We start from the raw sequence: 23389 nt of genomic DNA on the forward strand, positions 1-23389 counted from the left end.
TGCAAATGAACTCTTCATTTATTATCAGTGCATTGTATAGTTATGAAAAGGGTGGTGATGTTGATAAAACCTTATTTTCATAACTACTGGTGAGAGGACTACATTTTGTTTACACTACATCAATTTTGAAATTGGTTACTGCCACATGTCAGTATCCTTGGATGCTCTTTTATTTTTGAAATTTTGGGTCTACTGGGGAAGCTACTTTGAAGCTATGTTTTTCTTCAGCAAGCTTACACTAGTAGTACTCAGTAGTAGTAGCATAACACATTAAAGCTATTTAAAGAGAAATCTACTGTTAGGTATGTTAAATAAATGCACTTATTATTTTGTGCATTAAACTATTACCACAAAAAACAAATTATTGAATAGGTGGCTCAGTGTTCGAATTACGTGGGAACCAGAGGGAGCCGAGCTCCCATAGAGTGAGGACTGGCTCCCATGAAAGCACCAAAGTCAAAAATCTGAGGGGGTCTCTCATATCTGAAAGTGTCTGCCATATGTGGCATTGTAATTTAATCTTAATCAACGCTCATTATCCATCCCTGTGCGATCTCTTACCATTAAAGACGTTAAATTAAAATACAGGCTACTACGTACGTAGACCTGAGCCTACCCTACGCTCATGAACGCAGCATGACTGCACTTCACCACCACACCACCAGGCTACGTGAGCAAACCGCATACGATCGATTTCACAGCTCTCGGAAGTCCGAAGAAGTGACCTTGCTTTTAGCTTAATGTGCTTTTGAGGTAAATACCAATACATATAAATATCACTGTCAGTTATGCCACCGAGAAAAAGGTCACCTGCGCCGAATTCATTTTCGGCCCTGACAAGTTTCGGTTTTACAACCAAAAAACAAAAAATAAGTCCTCCCAGAGTTGTGCCTTTTGTCATTAGTTTTGTTTTCAATAACTTCGTAAACAGTGGAAGTAAGCCAACACCAACAGCTACATGCAAGGTATGTGGCACCAAGATAAATGATGCCGGATCAACAACGTCGGACTTCATCAGGCATCTCAAAACGCACCTAAATAGGTCAGTCACACGCTAATGTAAAAGAGACGTTACATTTAGCATATATCGTCATAGGTAACAACCATCGTCGCAAAGTGCTGTGCTAATGCTGGGAAGAGGCAGTTATATCTTTATAGTTATAACTATAAAGATATAATCTGCCTGTAGCAGTAGCTGAGCCTCAGACATCCATGGCGCACAGGAGGCGGGACGCACGGATCCATCTCCCCAGGAACAAACGCTGTGTCGGGTGGGAAAACTCATGTGATGCGTAATTGATCCCGTGGATGATTTGAGGCTATTAAGTGTACAAGGTGTACCCATTGACAAAAAGGGTGTACCCCGGTCCACCAAACACTGGGTCTTAATTCGGCACATATTTATGTTACTGTACCTAGTCCTATTTACTATTTCATCCATGCGTGGCGCAGCGAATCCGTGGGCACTGTCCCTTTCCGTGGAGACGCTAACCTCTAACCTCTCCTCCTCTGAGTCGGGTCTCCCTCGCGCTGGACTCCGTTTCACTGAGCCTACTAACACTTACAAAATAAATAAATGGCATTACATCAGTGACTTCAAACTACTTATCGTGCGTAATTTGGACTGACACTGAGATGCATGTTGATCTGTAGCCTAACTGGTGTGGCGCTGCCACTATTCTCTTGACTTCCACTTCGACATTAGACATTTTTTTGAATGAAAGAGACGTTACATTTAGCATATATCATCACAGGAAACAAGCTAACCATCGCAAAGTGTTGCGCTAATGCTGGGAACAGGCACATTGTATCTTTATAGTTGTATCCATATGTGACAGACTTAGGTTATTATTTCACCAGGTCCGAGGGCTAGAGGGATGTGTTAAATAGACCCCATAAAGTTATCCTACAACTGATGTTAATGCTGTACTGTCTGGACATGCTTTTAATTCATACGATTTATGGGACAGATCAGATGGCCAGAGACTTGAGACTTGATTTGAACTTGCCCCTCAAAGACTTGAGACTCGACTTGGACTTCCAAAAAATGACTTGTGAACATCTCTGCTGTGCGCATACTGCGCAAAAGCGCCACTCGCGCCTAGGTTATTTAATTGTATAGCATTGTTAGGTGCGGGGTGTGCCAACTTTTTTATGAGATAGACCCCCTTAAAGACAAAAAGATAATTCGAACACTGAGGTGGCTCAGCTATTGTCACAGTTTTTATCCTCAATCCGGTTCATTGCCGGGCACAAGGAATTTCCTTTGGTGCATAGACAAAAACATGAATATAGAATATAAATAATGACAATAAAAATATATATTTTTTTAAAATATATATTTTTATTGTCATTATATTTTATTGTCATTATATCATATATATATATATATATATATATATATATATATATGATATATATATGATAGATACCATTTAGAGCCAGGGGTCAACACCAAAAAACATGGCTTAGGCTATATCAAATAGGCCTACACAATAAAAAATAAATTAAAAAAAAGATAAAACTATGGACGCAACCATGCCGTGACGGGAAGCAAAATTACGAATCCCACTATGGCCACTTTGGCCACGCCAAGACCCGCCCTACGAAGCAGCTCGATTGGTTGGGGTTAGGCATTTGAATATCGCTGACGGGAAACCTTTTTTACTCAGGCACATATGTGACCGTTCCGGGTCCTGAGGCTGGATTTGATAGGTCTAGATTTTATTGCAGTGCAGTCTCCTTCAGCTCGCCCTTCTACCGGTGACGCCTGCCTTGGCCGTGCGGTGTTAGGAACATCTCTAATAAAGTCACTTTAGTTTACCGTTAGCACCATCCGCTACTGGTAAGAGAGCTATTTATTCCGCCTGACACTATTATTCATCTCCATAACAAGCGAGAAGTAGTGTTAAGGGGTGTTTTAACACACACCGGTACTTTGCAAGCTAACAAAGTTAGCTAGCTAAGCTAGCTGCACTTGGCATGCGTTGGACACATGTCAAGTTAAAGCAGGAGAGGTGTGCTTTGAATTAAACGTTACATGCTGCTGATATAACGGCGGCTGTTCTGCAGACTTACTCAAAGAAAATATTCACAACTTATTACTTAAACGTTTGTGATCACTTAGTTAACTTTCCTACGGCCTAGTTAGCAGTAGTGAGGTAACGTTAGCTGATAATGCGTGTGAACTGGTTTATTCACTCTCCTCGCTAATTGGCACCGGTATGTGCCTTGCCACGCTTGCTATGTCTGCCAATTTACGTGAAGGAGTACCTTATAAGAGCCAGGCCTGAACTAGGCACTCCAGTGCGGCAAAATGGCTCCTCTTGCTCAGTAACCTTGCCCATCGGCTGTCATGTATGGCTATGACTACCTGCAGCACTGGTATGCTGCCACTGTGCCAAAGGTGTTTAATTTAAAGTAAAACCAAGATCGTGGAAGTGTATATACATATATACATATCAGCACTTGCACCCTCAACTTGGTAACATGAAACGTATCCCATTTTAGAGGTTTTGAATGTACAGTAAAGTGTTACATTATGAGCTGACCCAAATGTTGCAGGTTAGTATGTGCGGCAAGGAAGGCCTAGATGCATCTTGTCACTAGCTTTCCCCTCAACAGGTGTAGCAACCACCGGAAGAACAGCTGAATAGATCTTTTTCACGGCTGTCATGTTGATATGTCATAGTAGGAAAAGCACAGGTGTATTCCAAACCATTAATGATGGCTGCATTCCACTTAGGAGAGGCCCTGGTATTGTGCATGCTGACTCACTGAAATGGCTTCCTGGGACACTTGATGGAATTGAGCCATCGTTAAGATTATCAATTTCAGCTGTGCTTTTCCTACTATGACAAGTCAAAAATGTCTACTGTGAAAAAGGTCCATTGGCATCCTCATGTGAACCAGGCTTATTTTCTTTGGCTTCAATAATAATGCATCTTCTATACCAGCCAGTATTTTTACATAAATCTTAAGCCTAAAAAACATTGTTCAAAATATTTGTGCACAAATTATTCTCACAGTGCATTCATAGGTCCATGGCTTTTGTATACTGTAACCTTACGGTACATGTGTGTGTCCATGAGCGGTACAATTGAGAGACAGCAAGTCCTGCCTTGAAGTCCAAATATTGTCCCTGTCATACAAAGACACTTGCTACTTAACAGTTTCCCTTATGGACCTTGCATTTGCAGCTGTAAAATCAGCATTATGCATATGTCACATAATGTCTTAATGCACAGTGGAGGTTAATTGGTTATTTCATTGTGGAATTCTGTAAAATAATAATAAAAAAAAAATTAGTTTCCATCATTACATTTTGGGTTTCTTTTTAACTGGACACAAGCTGGTGGAAATGTACTTTAGGTCAGAAGAATAGTTTGAGCATTGTTTTTTCCTTCTATCTACAGATACAATGGCTGTGCCTCCCTGCTATGCTGACCTGGGCAAATCTGCCAAGGACATCTTTAACAAAGGCTATGGTATGGTTTCTTACAGTTTGACCAAGTGGGACTGTTCTATTAAAATGCAGAGTCTAGTTGATATTGTAGACAAGCTTGAAATTATTAAAAAAAATAAAAATATATTGTTTTCTTCAGGATTTGGCTTGGTGAAGCTCGATGTCAAGACGAAGTCAGCCAGTGGAGTGGTAAGGTCATCTATTTATCAGAATAATAAAAAACTAGAACATACTTCATAGTATCTAATGTGACAGCACATCAAAGATGCATAGGATAATGCAGATTTTGCAACATGAAAGTTAGGTTTACAGCAATTTATGCTTATGACACTTGCTTGGTTTTAGAAAGGCTTTATTGCCGCCACCCAGAACAATGAAGTCCAACCACAGTAAATGTGCCAGTCTTAATTATAACATTCATCTGTCTAGATTACAAGTTCTTCATGTAATGATTGAACATCCAAATTGCTGAATCGTTTTTTATCAAAATGACCAGTTGTTTTAGCTCTCTAGATTACACACCATTTATCTTTTTTGTTTTTAACTAGTGATAAGATTTTTTTTGGCTTTTAAGATTAGAAAAAGAATGCCTGACCGCCAGAGTTTATATTAATTATTTAATTCAGTGTAACTTGTCTTTAAGAATTTCTTGTGATTGTCTTTTTCTAAAAATTGTCCCTTGCAGGAATTCAAAACGGCTGGTTCCTCAAACACTGATACCAGCAAAGTTGCAGGCAGTCTGGAAACTAAATACAAGAGGTCAGAATACGGCCTGACCTTCACTGAGAAGTGGAATACTGACAACACCTTGGGAACAGAAATCACTGTTGAAGATCAGGTTAGGAAATTATTAATTTTCTACACCTGGTTATCGTGTCAAAAGTAAATGTCATGACAGGGCAACATTCATTTATTTTAATGTCAAATGGTATGCGTTTTCCATTTTCTCACAGATTGCCAAAGGACTGAAATTGACATTTGACACAACCTTCTCACCAAACACTGGGTAAGATAATGGTTAAACTGAACTAATTAATTGATGAAAAAGTTATGAGTTTCATGTGAATTTTACTTGAACTCTGCCTTTGCTTCTCTACATGAGTCATTTTGGCAACCTGATCTGTGCCGTACATGCTTCTGACAAGTGTAGTTGCTGGCCATGTGACCCCAGTCCCAATATGGAACGTGTGTGTGTGTGTGTTGGGGGTGGAAATCACATGAGGAATATGGTACATGGCCCAGAGGACGCCTGTCCTTTTTCATATTTAGTGTGGGAAGGTTGATAAAGTTGAGTTATGTGGCTACATTGAGACAAGTATATTTAAGGCTACAGTGTAATGCTCAGCCTAGGAAGTAAACATCTGCACTTTGGCAGTGTCTGGCAAACCGGACTGGTCAGCAATGACTCAAAAATTCTAAAGCAAAGCTGGTGAAATAGTTGAAGTGTCTGATAATTTTTTTTAAGGTGTTTCAGCTATGTGCCCTTTTTTTGTAAGAAAAATATTTCCCAATCTCGTATTGCTACTTGAGCTGAGGGCATATGTTTAGAATGATCACTAAGGATCACGAATCTATGGCAGTTGTTTCCAAAAGTGGGTTTCACAACACCCTGGGGTGCTTTGAGGACGGGTGCCACAAGATTTGTTCATTCCCCCCCCTTTTTTTTTCTTTTTTAAATAAAGGTTTCACCACATAAAAAAAAAAAATAATAAAATGAAGCAGCATTTACATAACATTTTGTATGTTCCATCTTCAAACCTATCATAACGGGGAACATGAGCAAGAGATATCAAAATCGGCCATGGTAAATTTCCTACAAAGTGATGGGCAATTCATTTGCCTGAACGATCTGGCTCTTGAATGATGGGATGGATTTCTGTCATGTCAGAAATTTTGGTCGGCTGTCTTGCGGTTTGAGCAGTTGTACTGTCCAAAAAGACTAGTTAACACAATGTACAAGATGGATAAAAATGCACACTTTCTGCCCAGCTTTAGACCATATACAAAAACCAAAATGTATATGTTGTCTCACACTGACTGGATTGCAAGTTGATGTACTTTGTATCATAGTTTGGAGCACTTGGCATGTGTTGTTATGGTAACTCATTATGCAAGAAGATTATTGCTATTGATTTGTAAATTTAAATGTCCTTTTTTCTCTTTTTTCCCCCCTCTTTTTAAAGGTAAAAACATATTGCAGGAAATGTAAACTGACCCTCTAAGAAAAGCTTTTTTTTTTATGCCTAAACTGACTGGATTTCAGGTTAACCAAAGCTGTGTTTATCATCAACAGCAAGAAGAGTGGCAAAGTTAAGACCGCCTACAAGCGCGAGTTCGTTAACATGGGCTGCGATGTTGACTTTGACTTTGCTGGCCCCACCATCCACGGAGCTGCTGTTGTCGGTTATGAGGGTTGGCTCGCAGGTTACCAGATGAGCTTCGACACTGCCAAATCCAAGATGACCCAGAACAACTTTGCCATTGGCTACAAGACGGGAGACTTCCAGTTGCACACTAATGTGTAAGTTGAATATCTTTCACATGAGGTTTGAATTTTTATTTTGCACATTCTGTAACAGGATGAAACCTTCTGTTTAACTTGATCTAGAATTTGTTTTCCCCCCTAATCTATAAATGGTGTGATGTATTGTGCTTCAGGAATTGTTTTTGAAATTCTTCGGCTGAATTTGACTGCCAACATGGTTATAGTTTTTTTTTTTTTTTTTTTTTTAAATGATATGCTAAACAAGAAGGCCCCTGAAAATGAAACTATCAAAAGATCTAATACAATCAAATCCAGTTATCCGTGGGTTGCTATGGTGACACACAAACCCAACAACCATACAACATGCAGAGCTTTAACAGTCGGAAGAAAAGAGTCAGTGCGAAACAAATGAGAAAAATGCACAAATGTTGTCTTAAGGCTGCGTTCAGACTGCAGGCCAAAGTGATTATTTTATTATTATTTTTTTTTTGTGTGTGGCTCATTTTTTTTCATGACCGTGTGAACAGCCGAAGTCACATGGCATCCAATCTTTTCCAGTTCTGATTTAAGCCACTTCATATATTGTCCAAATTCGTTACAGGTCAGATTTTATTTTTTTAAATGCGACCTCAGTCTGGACAGTCAGATCGGTTAAACTGTGTGTAACATGAGCGGTGACGTTAAATCACCCTACGGTACAGTCTATTTGCTGGATGGTTTCAAGGTAAGGGCCGTTACAGAGGCAACGCGAACAAGCAACGCAAACAAGCAACGCAAGCGACGCGCTCCTTTTCATAGTCTAAACAGCGGACGCAAGTAGACCCAAGCGTCACGGGCGATGCGTGAAATGCAATACACCGCCCACGCAACAGGGGGTAGCAGAGTGCTCCACGGTGTTCGGTCGGCAGAGCCAGACCCTCCCGGAGAGTGGCTCTTGTCAGGGAGCAGCTGGCTGGCTGACTTCTTTTTATCAGATGCTGGCGTATTTCCCCACCAGTACAGTATGCTACGATTGGGTAGCACTGACCAATACATTGATAAAAGGTCACTTAAACATGGTTTAGCAGGTTTTAAAAATATATAGATACATTTGGGTCTCTCTCTCGCCTCTTGAGGAGGGCACACAGCATAGACTATACACACACACACACACACACACACACACACACACACACACACACACACACACACACACACACACACACACACACACACACACACACACAACGTTGATGCATACCGAAAAATGTGACTTAGTAGTCCTATGTTTGATGAAATTTCACAGCTATGTTGATTCAATATTTTTTATGTACAATACGTGCAGTGTCGCCCCCACCGACAACGCATAGTATTGTGCGCATCGGCGCGTCGCGTATCAAAAACTGGGACGACACATTTGGCTACGCATCGACGCATAATGGCGGCCGAAGCGTAGCGATGCGTTGCCTTGCGTATGCGTACCGATGCGTTGACTCTGTAACGGCCCTAACTGTCGGCAGCCAACATTAGCAGATAAGCCCGTACACTGACGTCAAATTCACGTCCCACCCCCCCCCCCGCTCAAAAAAATTCTAGAGGAAACACTGTTTTTCTGAGTTACCGTAACATTGGTTATACATATAGTTATAATGGCTGTAATTCATCATTTAGATTATCTTAGGCCGGTTACATGCAGGCCTGCATGGTGCGAGCGTGGCGTTTCTGTTGCGTGTCAGCTGCGTGGCGGCTGCGTGCATTTTTCTGTTTTCACACACCAGAAACGTATCTGATGCGGTGCTGCTGCTAAATGAAATGCCATGTTAAACCTAAATATATACTGATTTGATTATCGCAAAGACAACGTCGGCAATATTGATGGCAAAATAGGCTATAGAATCCTTCGTTCTGTATTGACGGGTGCAATATTAGATTTATTTTTTTAAATTACATTTTATGTATCTGCATCAAAACCTAGAGACTTTAAAACATCATGTCATTTATTAATATGTATTCCTGTCTAAATGACATATAAACATCTTTTCCTATTATATTTTGCCTGGAAACTCTTCCAACACATTTGCGTGTCGCGTGAAAAATAGGCGTCTGTTCTATTTCTAGCATGCACGCGAGGTAGCTCATAGCACGACATAACTCCTTGGTTCTCTTAAAACATCCAGGGGGTTTATTTTGATAAGCATTTATCAGGGTGCTACGTGTGACTTAGGTCTGCTTGGCTAATTAATTTATGTCAATCACATAAATGGTGGTTCCCAGGGAAAACCGTATTCCAAGACCTCTTTAGTTAGACATTCCAAATTCTATTTCCTGTAGCATGATCTCTCCTATGCTTATGATCTTTAAAGCAATGATGGTGCGGAGTTTGGAGGCTCCATCTACCAGAAGGTGAGCGACACGCTGGAGACTGCAGTCAACCTGGCCTGGACCGCTGGCAGCAACAGCACACGCTTTGGTATTGCAGCCAAATACCAGCTGGACAAGGATGCCTCCGTCAGTGTAAGTAGTGCAGCAGAGGCTTTCAGAATGGGGTGCATGAGGCAAAAAAAAAATTGACTAAAGTGTCCCCAACTGACTTTTTGTTTCTTTTTCCTCCATAGGCTAAAGTGAACAACAATAGCCTTGTTGGTGTTGGGTACACCCAGACTCTTAGACCAGGTAAGGTGGTTTCCTACAGGTTCATGGTCAGCTGAAGGATGTTTGTTAAAGGTTCTATAGTTGAATCCCTCTTATTTTTAGTATACACTTTTAAGCTCCACACTGGAGTTCTTGCACACAACACCTCAGTTTTCAGCAAATGCACTATGAAAGACTTGACCTAGAATAGAGTAAGTTATAGCAACACTTACCAGCCTTTTCCTGTCAACTCAGAAGTCCCATCCACGTTGAGAAAAGTCATTTTGCACTTGTAATGGCTAATGTTGGTTCCTTTTTGCCTGTGCAGGTGTGAAACTCACCCTGTCTGGCCTGATTGATGGCAAGAACATCAACGCTGGAGGCCACAAGCTAGGTCTGGGTTTGGAACTGGAAGCCTAAGGTTTCAACATACTGCAAGGGACTAGGGAATATCAGAAGAATCTGGCCTTAAATGTATGTCCAACTCAAACCAGCAAGGGGATATCTCGGAAAGATTGGTTCAAAGGCTACGACGACAAACTCTTACTTGTTGAGTACCGCTTCAAGTTGGTGCTTTAGTCATATGTATATTTTACCTTTTGTTGCTTTTTACTTTGTAGTTGCATCTATTCAAGAGACAGTTGGTGGCTTATTATTTATAAATCATGTAAGTGTTTCTGTCCAGCACTGCCATAACAATGAAATCCAATACAGTCCCTTTGCCTGTCACCAACTGTGCGTGGCTTTGTGATAATCCCCAGACAGTCAACATCAGTTTACTGTTTTGTGTGGTGAGTGTTGTCATACCTTCTCTCTGATGATACAATCATGACCATCTGATATTCCTTTGTCATCTACACAGTTTTAATTTACAAACCTTGTTAAGTACACTAGTCTTTTTCTGCTATTATTTAAATGCTGCAACCTTCCTGTTCATGCACACAAGGACAAACTACAGCTCTGTAATGTTTTTGTTTTGCGTTGGCCATCAGGGTTTGGGATGTTCTGTTAAAGATGCACATGGCCTTCCCTTAAACTGGGCAGTTTATGGGTTGATTTAAAGTTGGGTCTGTAAATTTGAAAGAAACCTGTACACCTGGCTGACCAAGCAGAATACATTTTTGTTCATTCTGTACTAACCGACTACTGTGGGGGTGGGGGGGGCGGCACATAATTAATGTTCACAGTAATGCCAAACTATCATTGTCCGGAAGAGGTGTAACTCAAAGTTGCACTTGTGCACTCTTGGAAAGTGCTTCCCTGTACTGGGCAGTGACAAAGCCCGCCGGAAGTCTTGGAGGTCCTTATGTGTATGTATGCATTTTCAATAAAGTCTTTGAACTCCAAAAATGCATTTTTCATGTGATATTGTAGTGCTACTCACAACTCAACTAGGCATTAGTCAAGAATTATGTTTACCAAAAAATCTGACCTGTATACAGTAAAGGCAGTTTTATAGTTGTGCGTAGAATTGATGGCGCAGGGTCCGGTGTAGACACAGACCCTTCAGAGTCTACGCCGGACCCTACGCCGTAGCTTGATGTGCACCTCTCGAAAAACGTAACTACACGTCGCAGCGACAGGTCTCTGCCGTGGCTTGATAGGGTTGCATTTCCCCCGACTCATTTCCTGGTTCTCCTTCTCCATAAACATTAAATCATTGAGAGGGTTAACTTTTCCTGCTACAGATTTCCCACCGTGGTCAGAAAGAACAGGGGAGACACTTTGTTTCTCTCACTATGGCTCTAGAGTCGGTACTCGCTCCAAAGCTAATCGCCGTCACTTTCTCACTTCTCCCTCGCTCTATCTCTCTCTCTCTCACACACACACACACACACACACACACGTACGTACGTACATGCCGGCTCGACGCACACCAGCGCACAAGTATAAACATCAGGCCACTTGCGTAGGCTACGGCGAAAGCTCTGCGTGGAGCCTCCGCGGAACTGTGAAACAGGCTTAAATACCTTAAGCAGAAACCTTTTCTCTAGCTCTTAAATTTTTTAAGTTTTTGTTTTGACATCTATGCACACACCAAAAGGAAAATGTGTGAAAAAAATCCTGCAAGCTTTTTAAAATGGCTAATCGTACTGTATATTCCAACTATCCAGTTTGTTATAATGGACGTTTGACTCGACACCTCAATTTAAGCTGTTTTCTGAGACCTTTTCTTACAATGCAGCAAAACAAGTTTAAACACGAGTTTAAGAGATATGGACAATTAACAAGAAATAAGGCGCCATGAGCAATTAGTCCTTCATTGGTAGTGAGGAGACCTTCAGAAGAGATGATGCATGATACAGAGGGAACAAATTAAGGAAAATTAAGTTTTAAGTAGAACAATGATCTACTTTTAGCCTGTGGTATGCCTCCCACATCACCCCCTTTTTTCTAGATTTATACATTTGAATGACAAAAGTCATACTTGAGATGAGCTCACGGTTTTTTATATGCTCAGCTGAGTGACTTGTCCTGCCCTCTAATGGCACAAAGATCATGTCTGCAGCTATAAGACCCACAAACATTACGAGGTTACAGGAAATACGGTAGATGAAATCAGTTGTCCGTCTATGTATGGTGCCCTTGAGTCTTGTTGTAGCGGCCAAGCCGTAGCCACCCATAGTGAAGCCTGGACGTTGTGTATATGGGAGCAGAAATTTTGATTTTACTCTCAATTTTTATGTGAGGAATGGCACTGTAAAATTATTGTTGCTATTAATCCCAATGGTCTGATATTGATCTACAGCAACCTTTAGCAGTTGGTCTCAACATCTGATGGATGGAGGTTTCAGTGGCAAAACTGCAGTAAGTGGAGTGGTTTCTTGCACAAGAGGGGAAATTCTCTATGCTGTTTCAATCAGAAACAGCATGTCACTGTAAGTAGACATGTTGAGTTGTCCTTTGCAGAAACATAAGAGATTTATCCACAATAGTATTTGGTGTGGTGGCCAACAAGAAATATTCAGAGGATTTCTTTTGGATATTGCATTTATTTGTCAGCACATACCAAAGCAAAAAAGATTGCAAATTAACAATTTTAAATAACTGCATCTTTTACATCCATGATTACATGAGTTAAGTGGTGAGTCAAACGATCAAAGGCAAAGCTGTTTGCGAACATTAAAAGAATCATGCTCTCCTTTTCAAATGGTCATTCTGAAGAGAAATTACAGCTTGCTTCTCTTTGCTTGGCTCAGCTTATGCTTTGAATTTGCATCTGCATTACTTAAGCCATTTACTACTTTCAGCTTCACCATCCCTGATATGTAAATGCCTCTCAACTACTGTCATTAAATTTAAGGTGGAAATGTCTTCTCCTCGCTTCCTATACCTCAGCAGATATTCCCTCTGCTTGGCTTTTACTGCATTTCCCTCTTATTTCCCTGACTTACTACTCTCCACCTTCTCAGTTTTGTCTTGAGGATCCTTTATTTTCTCTGAAACGTCAGACAGCTTTGATTTCTGATCCTGGCTTCCTTCTGGTGGCCCCTGATGCAGCTCTTTGATTTCTGCATTGACAGTTGTCTTTTCCCTTGGTAAGACAGTTTGGGGATTTTCCCCACTGTTTGGCTTTTGATCTTTCTCCTCAGGAAGACTTTTCACATCAGATGTAAGAGAAGTCTCTTTGTCTTTACCTGTATTTCTATCATGTCTAGCATCTTGAATGCCTTTTGCTACTTCATCCTCATCTTTTGCAGCTTCAGATTTACTGATTTCCTTTGGCTCTTTATGGCTGTTCTCCTTTTCCTCACTCTTGAGTGATACTTGAGCCTTTTCTGAAAGCTCCTCTGTCTCTACGGACAGAGTGCTTTTGGTCTCTCCTGTAAAATGTGTTATTTCTAAAGCAGGAACTTTGTCTTGCACTTGAACACTGCTTAGCTCTTGAGTTTTGTCTGATTCTTTTGACACTTGGGCCGTGGTCTCGTCAACAGGCTTCTTTACTTGAGCTGAGATAAAACTATCTTTCTCAGCATCTCCGTTTTTACCCTCATCAGATTTTTTCAAAAGTTCATCCTCCACAGGGACCTCTGGCTTTACCTCATCCGGTTTTGAAGAGAGATCTTTCTCAACTGCTACCATTGTCACTGGAGCTTCTTTCTCTTCTATTGTGTTTTCACCTACTTTTTGATGTCCATTTCCTTCCTCATCAAGGCTCTCACTCAATAAAACTTTGCTTTGAGTATTTCTATCTATGTCACTGTCCCTTTCATTGCCAGCTGCTTCAGCCTCCTCTGACTCTTCTTTGCCTTTTTGTCCTTTTTCACTATCATCCACCTCACCAGGACTGCCATCATCATCTCGGTTCACTAAATTTCTTACTGGCGCTACTTGATTCTGCTCACTATCAGACATCTGCTCACCTTCGTCCTCTCGACTGTCTTTATTATCATTCTCTTCCTCACTGCCCAGTCTATCTCTTTTGGCACACTCCTGCTCATCTTTTTCCACCTCTGTCTCCTCCGATCCTGTCTCTTCAAACTCTGACATCTCAATTTCCCTGGTGGTCTCCGTTATGATCTCCTCTACGAACTTGTACTGGGGCTCAGCTCGTCTGTGCGAGCCTCCCGGGCGGCTGAGGCAGGGCAGGGTGTAAACGGGGGACTGGTGGTAGATGTAGGGCAGGGAGACGTGGCTGTCTGACATTGCAGATAACCGAGCCTCCTCACCGCAGAGAAGTTTCCTGCAAAACAGGACACACATATTTCAATACGGAATTCATTTTAATCCTCATTAATGAGAAATATTTAAGACGGGTGCAAAAACCTACTAAATGGTGTTGGCCTTACAACATGAATAAGCATTATAACATGAATACAATTTAGAGACTTTGTGTAAGAGTTGTAGATTAGTTTTTTGCTTTGTCATATTTGATTTCCCTCAAAAATAATGCAAGGCAATTAAATATTATTTTTGTTGAGCATTTCAGTGATACCCATAGTGTAATATTGTGATTGTTTGCATTAGACACTGTACTTTGTTTATTTGTATTGTAGCCTAAATGCAGCAGTCTTAATAGATGATGAATATTAATAAGAAAAACGAAGAAAATAACAGATTTTTAATCATCTTTTTACTCCAAAAACACTTGCCTTGATAATAACAGTAAGTGCTGTCATTCTTTAACTAGTTTTACCTTAAAAGATTCAGCACACCTTACCTGTAAGACATTATCTCCACATCCAAAGCCATCTTCACATTTAACAGGTCCTGGTATTCCCGCAGGTAACCAGACATATCGAATTTGCAATTTATGAGCTCATTTTCAAGTTCTTTGATTGTGTTCTGGAGAAAGAGAGGAGAGAACATCTGTTACTGGACACCATCTGAACACTTTATTAAACCGTGGTCTTGCAAAAGCGCCCAGTCTCACCTGGTAATGAATCATTTCTTCCTTGTGGCGATCCTCAATGTCATGAAGTTGCTTCTCCAGCGCTTCCCTGGTGCCTTTAGCGCAGTCCAGTTCGATGTTCTTGGCCTGCAGGCGCCTCCTGTGCTCCTGGATCTCTTGCTGGGTCGCTTTTAACGCAGCTCTCTTGCTCTCAGCTGCCTCCGTTAATCTTGCAAACTGAGATCGGAAAGTTTCTCCCATTTGCTGGACGTCGGACACGGTGTGGCCTTCCAGTTGTGCCCTGATGTCCCGCAGTGCCGCAGTGACGCTAGGGTTGCCAAATTCATGCGCCTTGACAGTCACCTGCGCGCCCTGGATTTGGTCAGACATCTCTGACACCTCGGCTTCATGGTTTCTCTTCAGGAAGTGGATTTCATCCACGAGAGCCTGTGCTTTCTTGTCCAGCTGTAGTTTAGCCTGATAAGCGTCATTGATGTCCTTGTTGAGGAGCACAATGTTGCTCTCTGCATCCGATCTGCTACGCGCCTCCTGTTCATGTTGCCTTCTCAGGTTGGACACTTCTTCCTCTAAATTCTGATGTTCGATTTCAATCTGATGCTTCTGATGAGTAATGTCCTGAACCAGCTGTCTCAGTTTCCTGAGCTCTGGTCCATACTCTTTCTCCAGACCAGATGCGGGTTTCGCTTTACCTCTGATCTCCCCGATTTCTCTCTCCAGCAGTTGATTCTGGTACTCCAGATGATGCACCTTCTCAATGAATCCTGCAAGACGATCGTTCAAGCCATGCATCAATTCTTTCTCATTAAACTGCAAATTCATGCCCGTGGACACGACGCTGGCATCTAATGCCGAACGTTTTGGCTTGTACTGTAAATACTCATCTTGAGTGTTTCTGTGCGGAAAGAGGAATCGGTTATCCATGCTGTGACTCAGGCTGTCGTGGTGAATCTCCGGTGCAGAGACGCTCCATGCGGGCTTTTTATAACCGTCTCCATCAGCTCTGCATGCACAACGGAGCTGTCCGCGGTGCTGAAAAGGTGTAGCATCAGCTGAAGGTGTAATAAGAGCTTACTCTACGTTTTGTCGCAGACAGCAGTGACGTGGTGAACAACTGGCTGTAGATGTCTGTCAGTCCCAAAACAATGAACCTCTGTGCATTATTATTATTATTATTATTATTATTATTATTATTATAACTGTGTGTCAGAGCGTTTGTTAGTGTTAAACTCCTTAATTAATACCAGTCCACAGTTTCACGATCAACCTGCTTTACTGCTTTTAGCAAATGACGTCATTTACACGCCACTTGCCCGTCCTTTACAGGCACTAACTAACAGATTTCAACTCACACCTTTGATAGTAGTGTGTTAACATCAGATTGGCATCTAGAGACAGAGGAAAAGCTTGAAATCAAGTAACTGGATTGTTCATTTTTCTCTCTCTCTTCAGCGTCATTATCGGTACTCAAGTAGGGGTACAATGTTGAGGTACTTCTTCTTCAGTGTTTAAATTTGATGTTACTGTAGACTTCTAAAGAAAAAAAAATTATCTACAGCCTATACATCTATTTTTGCTCCACATACATCTACTTTAAGAAGACCTACATCTGGCTGATGATACTTCTGTTTGGGTAGCATTTAGTATGCATGACGTTTACACGTAAAGGAATAATCCTACACTGTAGTATTTCCACATAGTGAGTATACCTCTACCACAGCAATATATTCTCCGATGCTCAACCTGTTTGTGACTTTTACTTATAAAAAATATTTCTACACTGTAGTATTCCTACTTTTACTTAAATGATCCAAGTACTCCTCCCACCACTGTTTTATGTTTTAATACCAAGACATAGACTGTAATTTTCCTCTCAAACTCATGAAATAATGCTATTAAGGCCAAAAGAGTAGACATAAACTTAGTATAACCTATTATTTGTGTTTAGTCTAACTGTTCTGTGTAATGTCAATCTCATTACATGTTCATTGAAATCATAACATTTTGTTTTTACTTTGTTCTTGTTGCTATTTCATCAGCAACACCTCAGGCCAGTGTAGACTTGAACAATGTCCCTCTTGGTTGTGCTCTGCAGACATCTCTAAAGAAATGAGAGTCCTTCATGCCTTCAGCTAGTACTAGAGCAATAATGTTTTACACTTGAGCTGTAGTTAATGTTTTACCATTTCAAACCCAGCTCTTCAATCTAATAGAAATAGTGTCATGCATATGGAAAAAAAATTAAGACACTTAGTAAAGCAGTGAAAGAACACACAAATAAAGGATGCTGTGTTCATCTCATAAAGAGCTTGACTGTAGCTTCTTTAAAGGTTACTTTGCTGTGGCCCCAGTAGCTGTCACGATTTGTCAGGATCTGTTAGATCTGTTCGCAGGGTTTGCAGTGTAGTGGACCCAAATGCAGAGACGGTAGGCAGTGAATAGTTTTGAGGATTTAATAGCAAATGATGCAAACAACAAAGGAAGTCCTAAGGCAATCAAGCAGGCAAAAAATGAGTACCAAAAATTTAAGAGAAAACCAAAGCCATCAAAAACCACAGGGAATACAGCGACAGAAAAAAAAAAAAGCAACTCACCCACAAAACCCTAAACAGCACAACAACCATACACACCCACAAAAACATAAACAGCACAACAATCTTACACAAGACAAGAAACACACAGAGACTAAATACAAAAGTAAATGAGGGTTAACAAGGGACAGGTGACAGGAGGGCTGGGGAACAGGTGAAAGACATCGGGGCGGAGCAGACAATCACAAAAGGCGGGAAAACACAATACAGGAAGTAAAACAAGACATGACAAGGGAGAAAAACCAGACTATCAAAATAAAACAGGAAACCGAAACATACAACCATTACAGTAGCTACAAATAGAGCCGATCATATCAGCCTTAAAACAAAATGAGATGTTTCATGTTCTGTTACAAAGAAAACCACTATGTTATTTGTTTTTATGTTTATCTGTTCCTGAGCGGTAGCACTGTGGTATTTATTTGTTGATTTTGGAATGATTACATTTTGATGAAACTGTATATTTGTTTTATTAATTGCTCTTTTATGATTTCTGGGAGGAAGTTGCAATTTTTTATCTGCTGTAGAAAAGACATTCAATGTATGATTGTTTTGGCTGACAAAAAGTACAGAAGGCAATGTAGTACTGCTACACATTTATATTTAATATCAAAACTAATGCACCATTTAGCGTTTAATGACAATGGACAGCCCGTCGCCCATAATGAGCATGCTCAGATCAATCCTCTGGTCCTTGTGTAGCTTCTTATTGAGGCTATCCAGAGCCTGGGATGTGAGGTCATTGGGAGCAGGATTCAGTACCTTTCCGCTCCACAGCACCTTCAAAAACCGTAACAACAGTGCTGTTTCATTCTGTTCGCAGTCCAAACATGCTGTACACCTCTTAATACCACGGCATGACAGATCCTGCTTGTGTAAAAGTGTACTTACATTGTCAATTGCGATGATTCCCCCTGTTCGTATGAGCTCAAGGGACTTCTCGTAGTATCTGTCATAGTTGAATTTATCAGCGTCGATGAACACAAAGTCATATGTTCCAGCTTCCCCTGCTGCAATCAGGTCACCTGATGAAACAGAGAGGAAAATTTAAAATGCAAAAATAAGAGAGTCCATCTTTATCAGAAAGCATTACTGAGATTTATAAAAGCACTTACTTAGTGTTTTCATGGCTATTTGATGGCGTACATCTATCTTATTTTCAACTCCAGCCTAGAGAAAAGGTTAAACTGTATGAGAGTTGTGCAAGGATCTTTAATTGTTTTTTAAAGAGAATGTTAGGGAAGGCTAAAACAGGAATTGATTTCACTGCTTGGCTCTGCATCTTTACGTGCCACAGTTTCCTGAGCAGACACCTTTTTTACTTTCCAGCCGGCAGCATTTAGTGAAGACATACTGACAGAAGGTTGATGGTGCAGGATGTACAGTGTGCTGTCTGCTGCACAATTTTGCTCTGACAGAAGCACCAATCAGTCTTACTAAACTTGCAAAATGCCAAATTAAAATGTTACACAAGTGCCAGGTTGTGTAAGGCAACCTGTACTGTGTTAGGATGAAATGTTTAATGAACAAATCCTAATTCAATACAGTATTTTTTTAAATTTATTTTTTATATTGTGTAGACAACTTAAGCCATGCTGTTCAGAAAGAAATGATCTCACCTCTTTAAAAAACGGTTTGGCAATGTCCACGTAGGTGTCTTCTATTTCACAAGCTACCACACTTCCATTCTCTGGCATGGCCAAAGCCATGCTGAGGGTGTTGTACCCTGTGTACATTCCTGCAGAATAAATATAATGGTATAACTGAATCACTCCTTTAAAGATAATTAAAAGATAAGTGGCTTCTATAAGAGCAAAGAAAAGCTGTGTATGGATAAGCAACCGAATACCTTATAATATAAAATTGAATCAATACTTACTGTTGAAATTTGAACACCACTAAATTCATAGCAGTGAAAAAGCATCTATCAAAATGAATGTGGTTTGTATTCCTCTATTTAAAATTCCCAGCAATATCAGGTTGTGCAGTTCAAAGCTTTTAAATAACCTTTTGGAAACACCATATTTAACTCAACTGGCCATTTTCATATATAATAATACAATTAAAATTCAAATTGGAGCAGTTAAAGTCTCATACCAAAATTCAAAATAAAATGTTTTGTCAATTATAATCAGAAATATGGCTTTCAGAGTAAAATATTTTAGTGCTGAATTTCTTTTACCTTTCAGCAGTGGTTTGATTGCACAATTAGGTATGCAGTTGCTTTTAAAAATCCAATTATTGGGCGCCCGTATAGCTCAGTTTGTAGAGCGGGCACCCATATATAGAGGTTTACTCCTTGACACAGTGGGCCTGGGTTGGACTCCGACCTGCAGCCCTTTGCTGCATGTCATTCCTCTCTGCCCTTTCATGTCTTAAGCTTTCCTGTAAAAATAAAGGCTGAAAATGCCCCCCAAAAAAATCTAATTATTATGGCACATTTTTTTAGCCCAAGTCTTCTATTTGATCTCTCATAATCTCACCAATTTCAATAGCTTTTGTTGCATTTATCAGTCTAATTAGATTTGCCATAAACTGGGCTTGTTCACTGGCAACCATCATTATGTTCCAGGGGTCTTCAAGGGTTCTCTGTAATGAAAATATCAAAACATGTATATCATTATATTGTCTGAATAAATGGATAAACATTTCTTAGTACTCCTTTTTAGCGGTGTAGTGTTCTTCTGACACTGTGCCTCCCCCTAGTGGTCTAAAATGGTATTGCTCAGAGCCTATAATTAAATACAGTGATTATGTATTCTTTATTATTATGTGTATTGTACTTATAGGTGAAGATAATATAATTTAAATATAATACACAACACAAACTGAACATGTGCAGTTCTAAGCAGCTAAGTATCCAGTTCCAAAGTTTGATCCAAAGTTAGGAAGCAAAAAAATTTCAAAGCCACATATCATCTTTAGTTTTTAGCCTGGAGCTCCGGATGACCAATTGGCCGTCGTCTGACGTAAATAACCTGCTGGTGGCTTTAGCATGCTGCCCATGCTAAGTTAAAGGTGATCAAAATAATCCTGAACTGAATTTCAGAGGAAAAAAATTTAAAGACAACAACTTGGATGTAACGTGATCTTTTGGTTGACATGTTTAGAGGCCGAGCAGCATCGTACTGAAACGCCTGTAACCAATGCAGGGGTGTCTTGCTAAAACAAGTAACAAGGGAATTACAATAAGAAAATTTTCTAATGTTATGAAATCCATATCTCAGCATGAGACACTAGTGTACGGGGGCTTGTTGGTTATCTTACCAGTCTGAGTTTGGTGAGGACTGGGTGCTCTCTCAGTGAGTTGTTAACAACATACTGCAGCACAGGATTGTCCTTCCCTTCGCTGTGGCTCTTCCCAATAAAGGCAGACTTTCCCACACCTGACCGGTGAGAAACAGAACAGCAGCTCCCGTTACCACCAATCCCAGAAAAACATCACATGACAGATTATACACAGCACCACCATCTCATACCTGTGAGTACAACAGCAAGTCCAATGCAAAAGGATATTTTGATACCTGTAGTCATTATGTTCTGGCCTCTGGGCTTTGTTAAAGAAAGGTTGAACAACTTTAATGTAAATCCACTGAATGTGTCTGTGTCAGTCCTATTTGTACAGTACCGTCTGTTTGTTTAACCTTTGAGAGGGAGGCTCAACTTGTTGATTTTTTAGTTGTATTGCAAAAGCAGGGGCATTTTGTAAGATAGACAACCATATCAACAAGTTAGTGTTAATAATGTATTACTTTAAAAATATATGAGATTAAATCATTAAAAGTCGCAGTAGACAGTCCACAGTAGAGTCCCAGGACAAAGGTCTCCTTTGTAAAAAGGCACCAACACTGACCCAATAGTTTAGATGAGTTTGTTCTTTTTATTTGCTGAAGCTATGACTCTCAAAGATACTGCAGATAGTCAGTTATTTTGCAATTCAGTACACTTTGGACTGTTTCTGTTTGTTGTTCTCCTCAGCACTGTATATCACTGCAATTCATTTGTGAAATGTGAACTTTTGTGTATTTCACAAGACAACACTTTCCTCACTGTATAAATTCCTGTGTGACTAAATAGATAAAAACCATGAAAGGTACTATCTAAATGTTGTTTTAAATTGTTTTCAGCTGATGGAAGCAAGACTCTCTTTCTGTGTTCATATAAGCTTCAGACTATAACCAAAAATGATACAAAAATTCAGATGTGTTTGGGGTCCAGACGTGCCTGATTTATTATTTACAGTCCATTGCTGAAGTTATGGCACCCATAGTTTAATGCTGTACAACACTGCCTCCTAGTGGTAGGATGGTTCATTCATTTGTTTATTTATTTTCAGGCGCAGTCCTCTGGGATGTTCTATGATTAGAGAGAATTAATTTGAATAATGATTTGAATTTTTTCAATAAAGAAGAATGCCATCATTTGAAGAACTCATCACTGTGCTCCCAGACATTACAGCTATTGTTTGTGAGTGTACAGAAGCCCTTGAAGACTTTTATCTTGCTTAGATGTAAAAATAATAATGATAAAAAAAAATGCATGGTTGCAACTTAAACTAGCAATTCCACAATAAGTTTTGACAGTGTGCCTAATACTTGGTGCACATCCGAATAACACTAGCTAAGTATTAATTGCAGTAGCTGTTTTGACGTACATAGGCCACACTGTCAGTGAGAGAGAGATAATACAACTGATTAACAATAGCAATAGGGAATGGATGGATGGGCTTACAAGACACCACAAATGCATACAGGGCAAGACCAGAGTACAGCTTAGTACCACTTCCATACTTTGAAAATTGAGAATATGTTTTTGCACTGCTGGAGAAAACTGTACCACCTAAAATTGGTCTAGGTCAGGCAAAAGGCTACTAAAAACCAGGGATGATGTGGGAAAAATGTTAGAGACCTCAGAGAAAACAAACTCAACCACAAGGAATTACAGTTAAATTATGTATTTATAATAATATAAAAATAGACATTTATTATTTATAATAAATCATTGTCACAATGCCTGGCTCCCCCTGGCAGTCATCTTCTATCTCTGAAAGTACACAAAAGGAAAGACATCAGTAATGATCACTATTTAAAAGCAGCGAGAATCAATTGTATTTTAATTCAGTCAAAAACTCAAAAAAGCTACTTAGTTTTGTATACATTTATCCATGCACTCATCAAAATAGTAACCTCATTTTACCTATGGTAATTGTTAAATGTTAAAAGTTAAATGCCAAGCACGTAGTTGTGAGTTAGTCTTATTTTAAAATGTTACCTCAAGCCTTGTAATGTATGGCCTGCTTTCTGGAGAAAGAAACAAGCTGCTGTCTCAGCTGGAGTCCTGAAGAGCTGCCGTATGTTTTCTGAAAGAAAAAGAATCCGACATAACTTTTCATTAGCTGATGTTGTCATCACTTGGGTTGTCAAATAGGTGAACAGTTGGCCAAATGAAAACCAACAATGATGTGTACTGCAATTCTACACCTATACTTATATTAACCTAGCATTTACCTCAATATTGTCTTTTGGGGGACATCTTCCTCGCTCATACTGCTGTCCCTGTCTGCATCTGCATCTGCATCACTGGAACTGCAGCCAAGCTTTGTCCTCCATAGTACTGCTTCTGCTCTCCTCTGCTTTATCTGTTCTTTACCTTGATTGATTTTATTAACTTGATCATATGTGTTGTCCTTTAGTTAAGGCCTCTCTAAACAAACAAAGGCTCTACAAGAGTCCAAAACATATACAATTTACCATACCTAAATTCAGAAAAAAAGAAACTAAAATAAAGTTTAAAAAAAAAACTAACACTTTCTATGAAGCCTGTGTCTATAATGCATCATGAACACTATCAACTTAATCGACATAAGGTATAAAGTATCATAATACTCG

General features: G+C 40.0%; 3 protein-coding genes and 1 long non-coding RNA gene across 4 annotated transcripts; 1 reads left to right on the forward strand and 3 right to left on the reverse strand.

Annotated features, from left to right (window-relative positions):
• The first annotated feature begins 2696 nt into the window (after positions 1-2696).
• Positions 2697-10910, forward strand: vdac2 (voltage-dependent anion channel 2). Its single transcript, XM_039783245.1, has 9 exons — positions 2697-2845; positions 4416-4487; positions 4605-4654; positions 5151-5303; positions 5419-5471; positions 6759-6986; positions 9293-9443; positions 9545-9602; positions 9889-10910. Exons 2-9 carry the CDS (start codon positions 4421-4423, stop codon positions 9978-9980), a joined length of 852 nt encoding a protein of 283 aa, XP_039639179.1. The 5' UTR covers positions 2697-2845; positions 4416-4420; the 3' UTR covers positions 9981-10910.
• Positions 10911-12533: 1623 nt separating this feature from the next.
• LOC120547681 (neurofilament light polypeptide) lies at positions 12534-16031 on the reverse strand. Its single transcript, XM_039783231.1, has 3 exons — positions 14935-16031; positions 14722-14846; positions 12534-14244 (listed from the first exon to the last, which is right to left on the reverse strand). Exons 1-3 carry the CDS (start codon positions 15832-15834, stop codon positions 12939-12941), a joined length of 2331 nt encoding a protein of 776 aa, XP_039639165.1. The 5' UTR covers positions 15835-16031; the 3' UTR covers positions 12534-12938.
• A 1805-nt stretch (positions 16032-17836) lies between these two features.
• On the reverse strand, positions 17837-21131 carry LOC120547690 (catechol O-methyltransferase domain-containing protein 1-like). The gene is made up of 7 exons (XM_039783246.1): positions 20981-21131; positions 20769-20887; positions 19985-20090; positions 19121-19239; positions 18617-18671; positions 18393-18526; positions 17837-18281 (listed from the first exon to the last, which is right to left on the reverse strand). Exons 1-7 carry the CDS (start codon positions 21033-21035, stop codon positions 18129-18131), a joined length of 741 nt encoding a protein of 246 aa, XP_039639180.1. The 5' UTR covers positions 21036-21131; the 3' UTR covers positions 17837-18128.
• Positions 21132-21885: 754 nt separating this feature from the next.
• On the reverse strand, positions 21886-23133 carry LOC120548361. Its single transcript, XR_005637175.1, has 3 exons — positions 23009-23133; positions 22773-22860; positions 21886-22544 (listed from the first exon to the last, which is right to left on the reverse strand). It is a non-coding gene; the product is annotated as an uncharacterized LOC120548361 (long non-coding RNA).
• Between the last annotated feature and the right edge of the window lie 256 nt (positions 23134-23389).

The sequence above is a fragment of the Perca fluviatilis genome, chromosome 19 (assembly GCF_010015445.1).
Source record: "Perca fluviatilis chromosome 19, GENO_Pfluv_1.0, whole genome shotgun sequence".
NCBI classification, from domain to species: domain Eukaryota; kingdom Metazoa; phylum Chordata; class Actinopteri; order Perciformes; family Percidae; genus Perca; species Perca fluviatilis.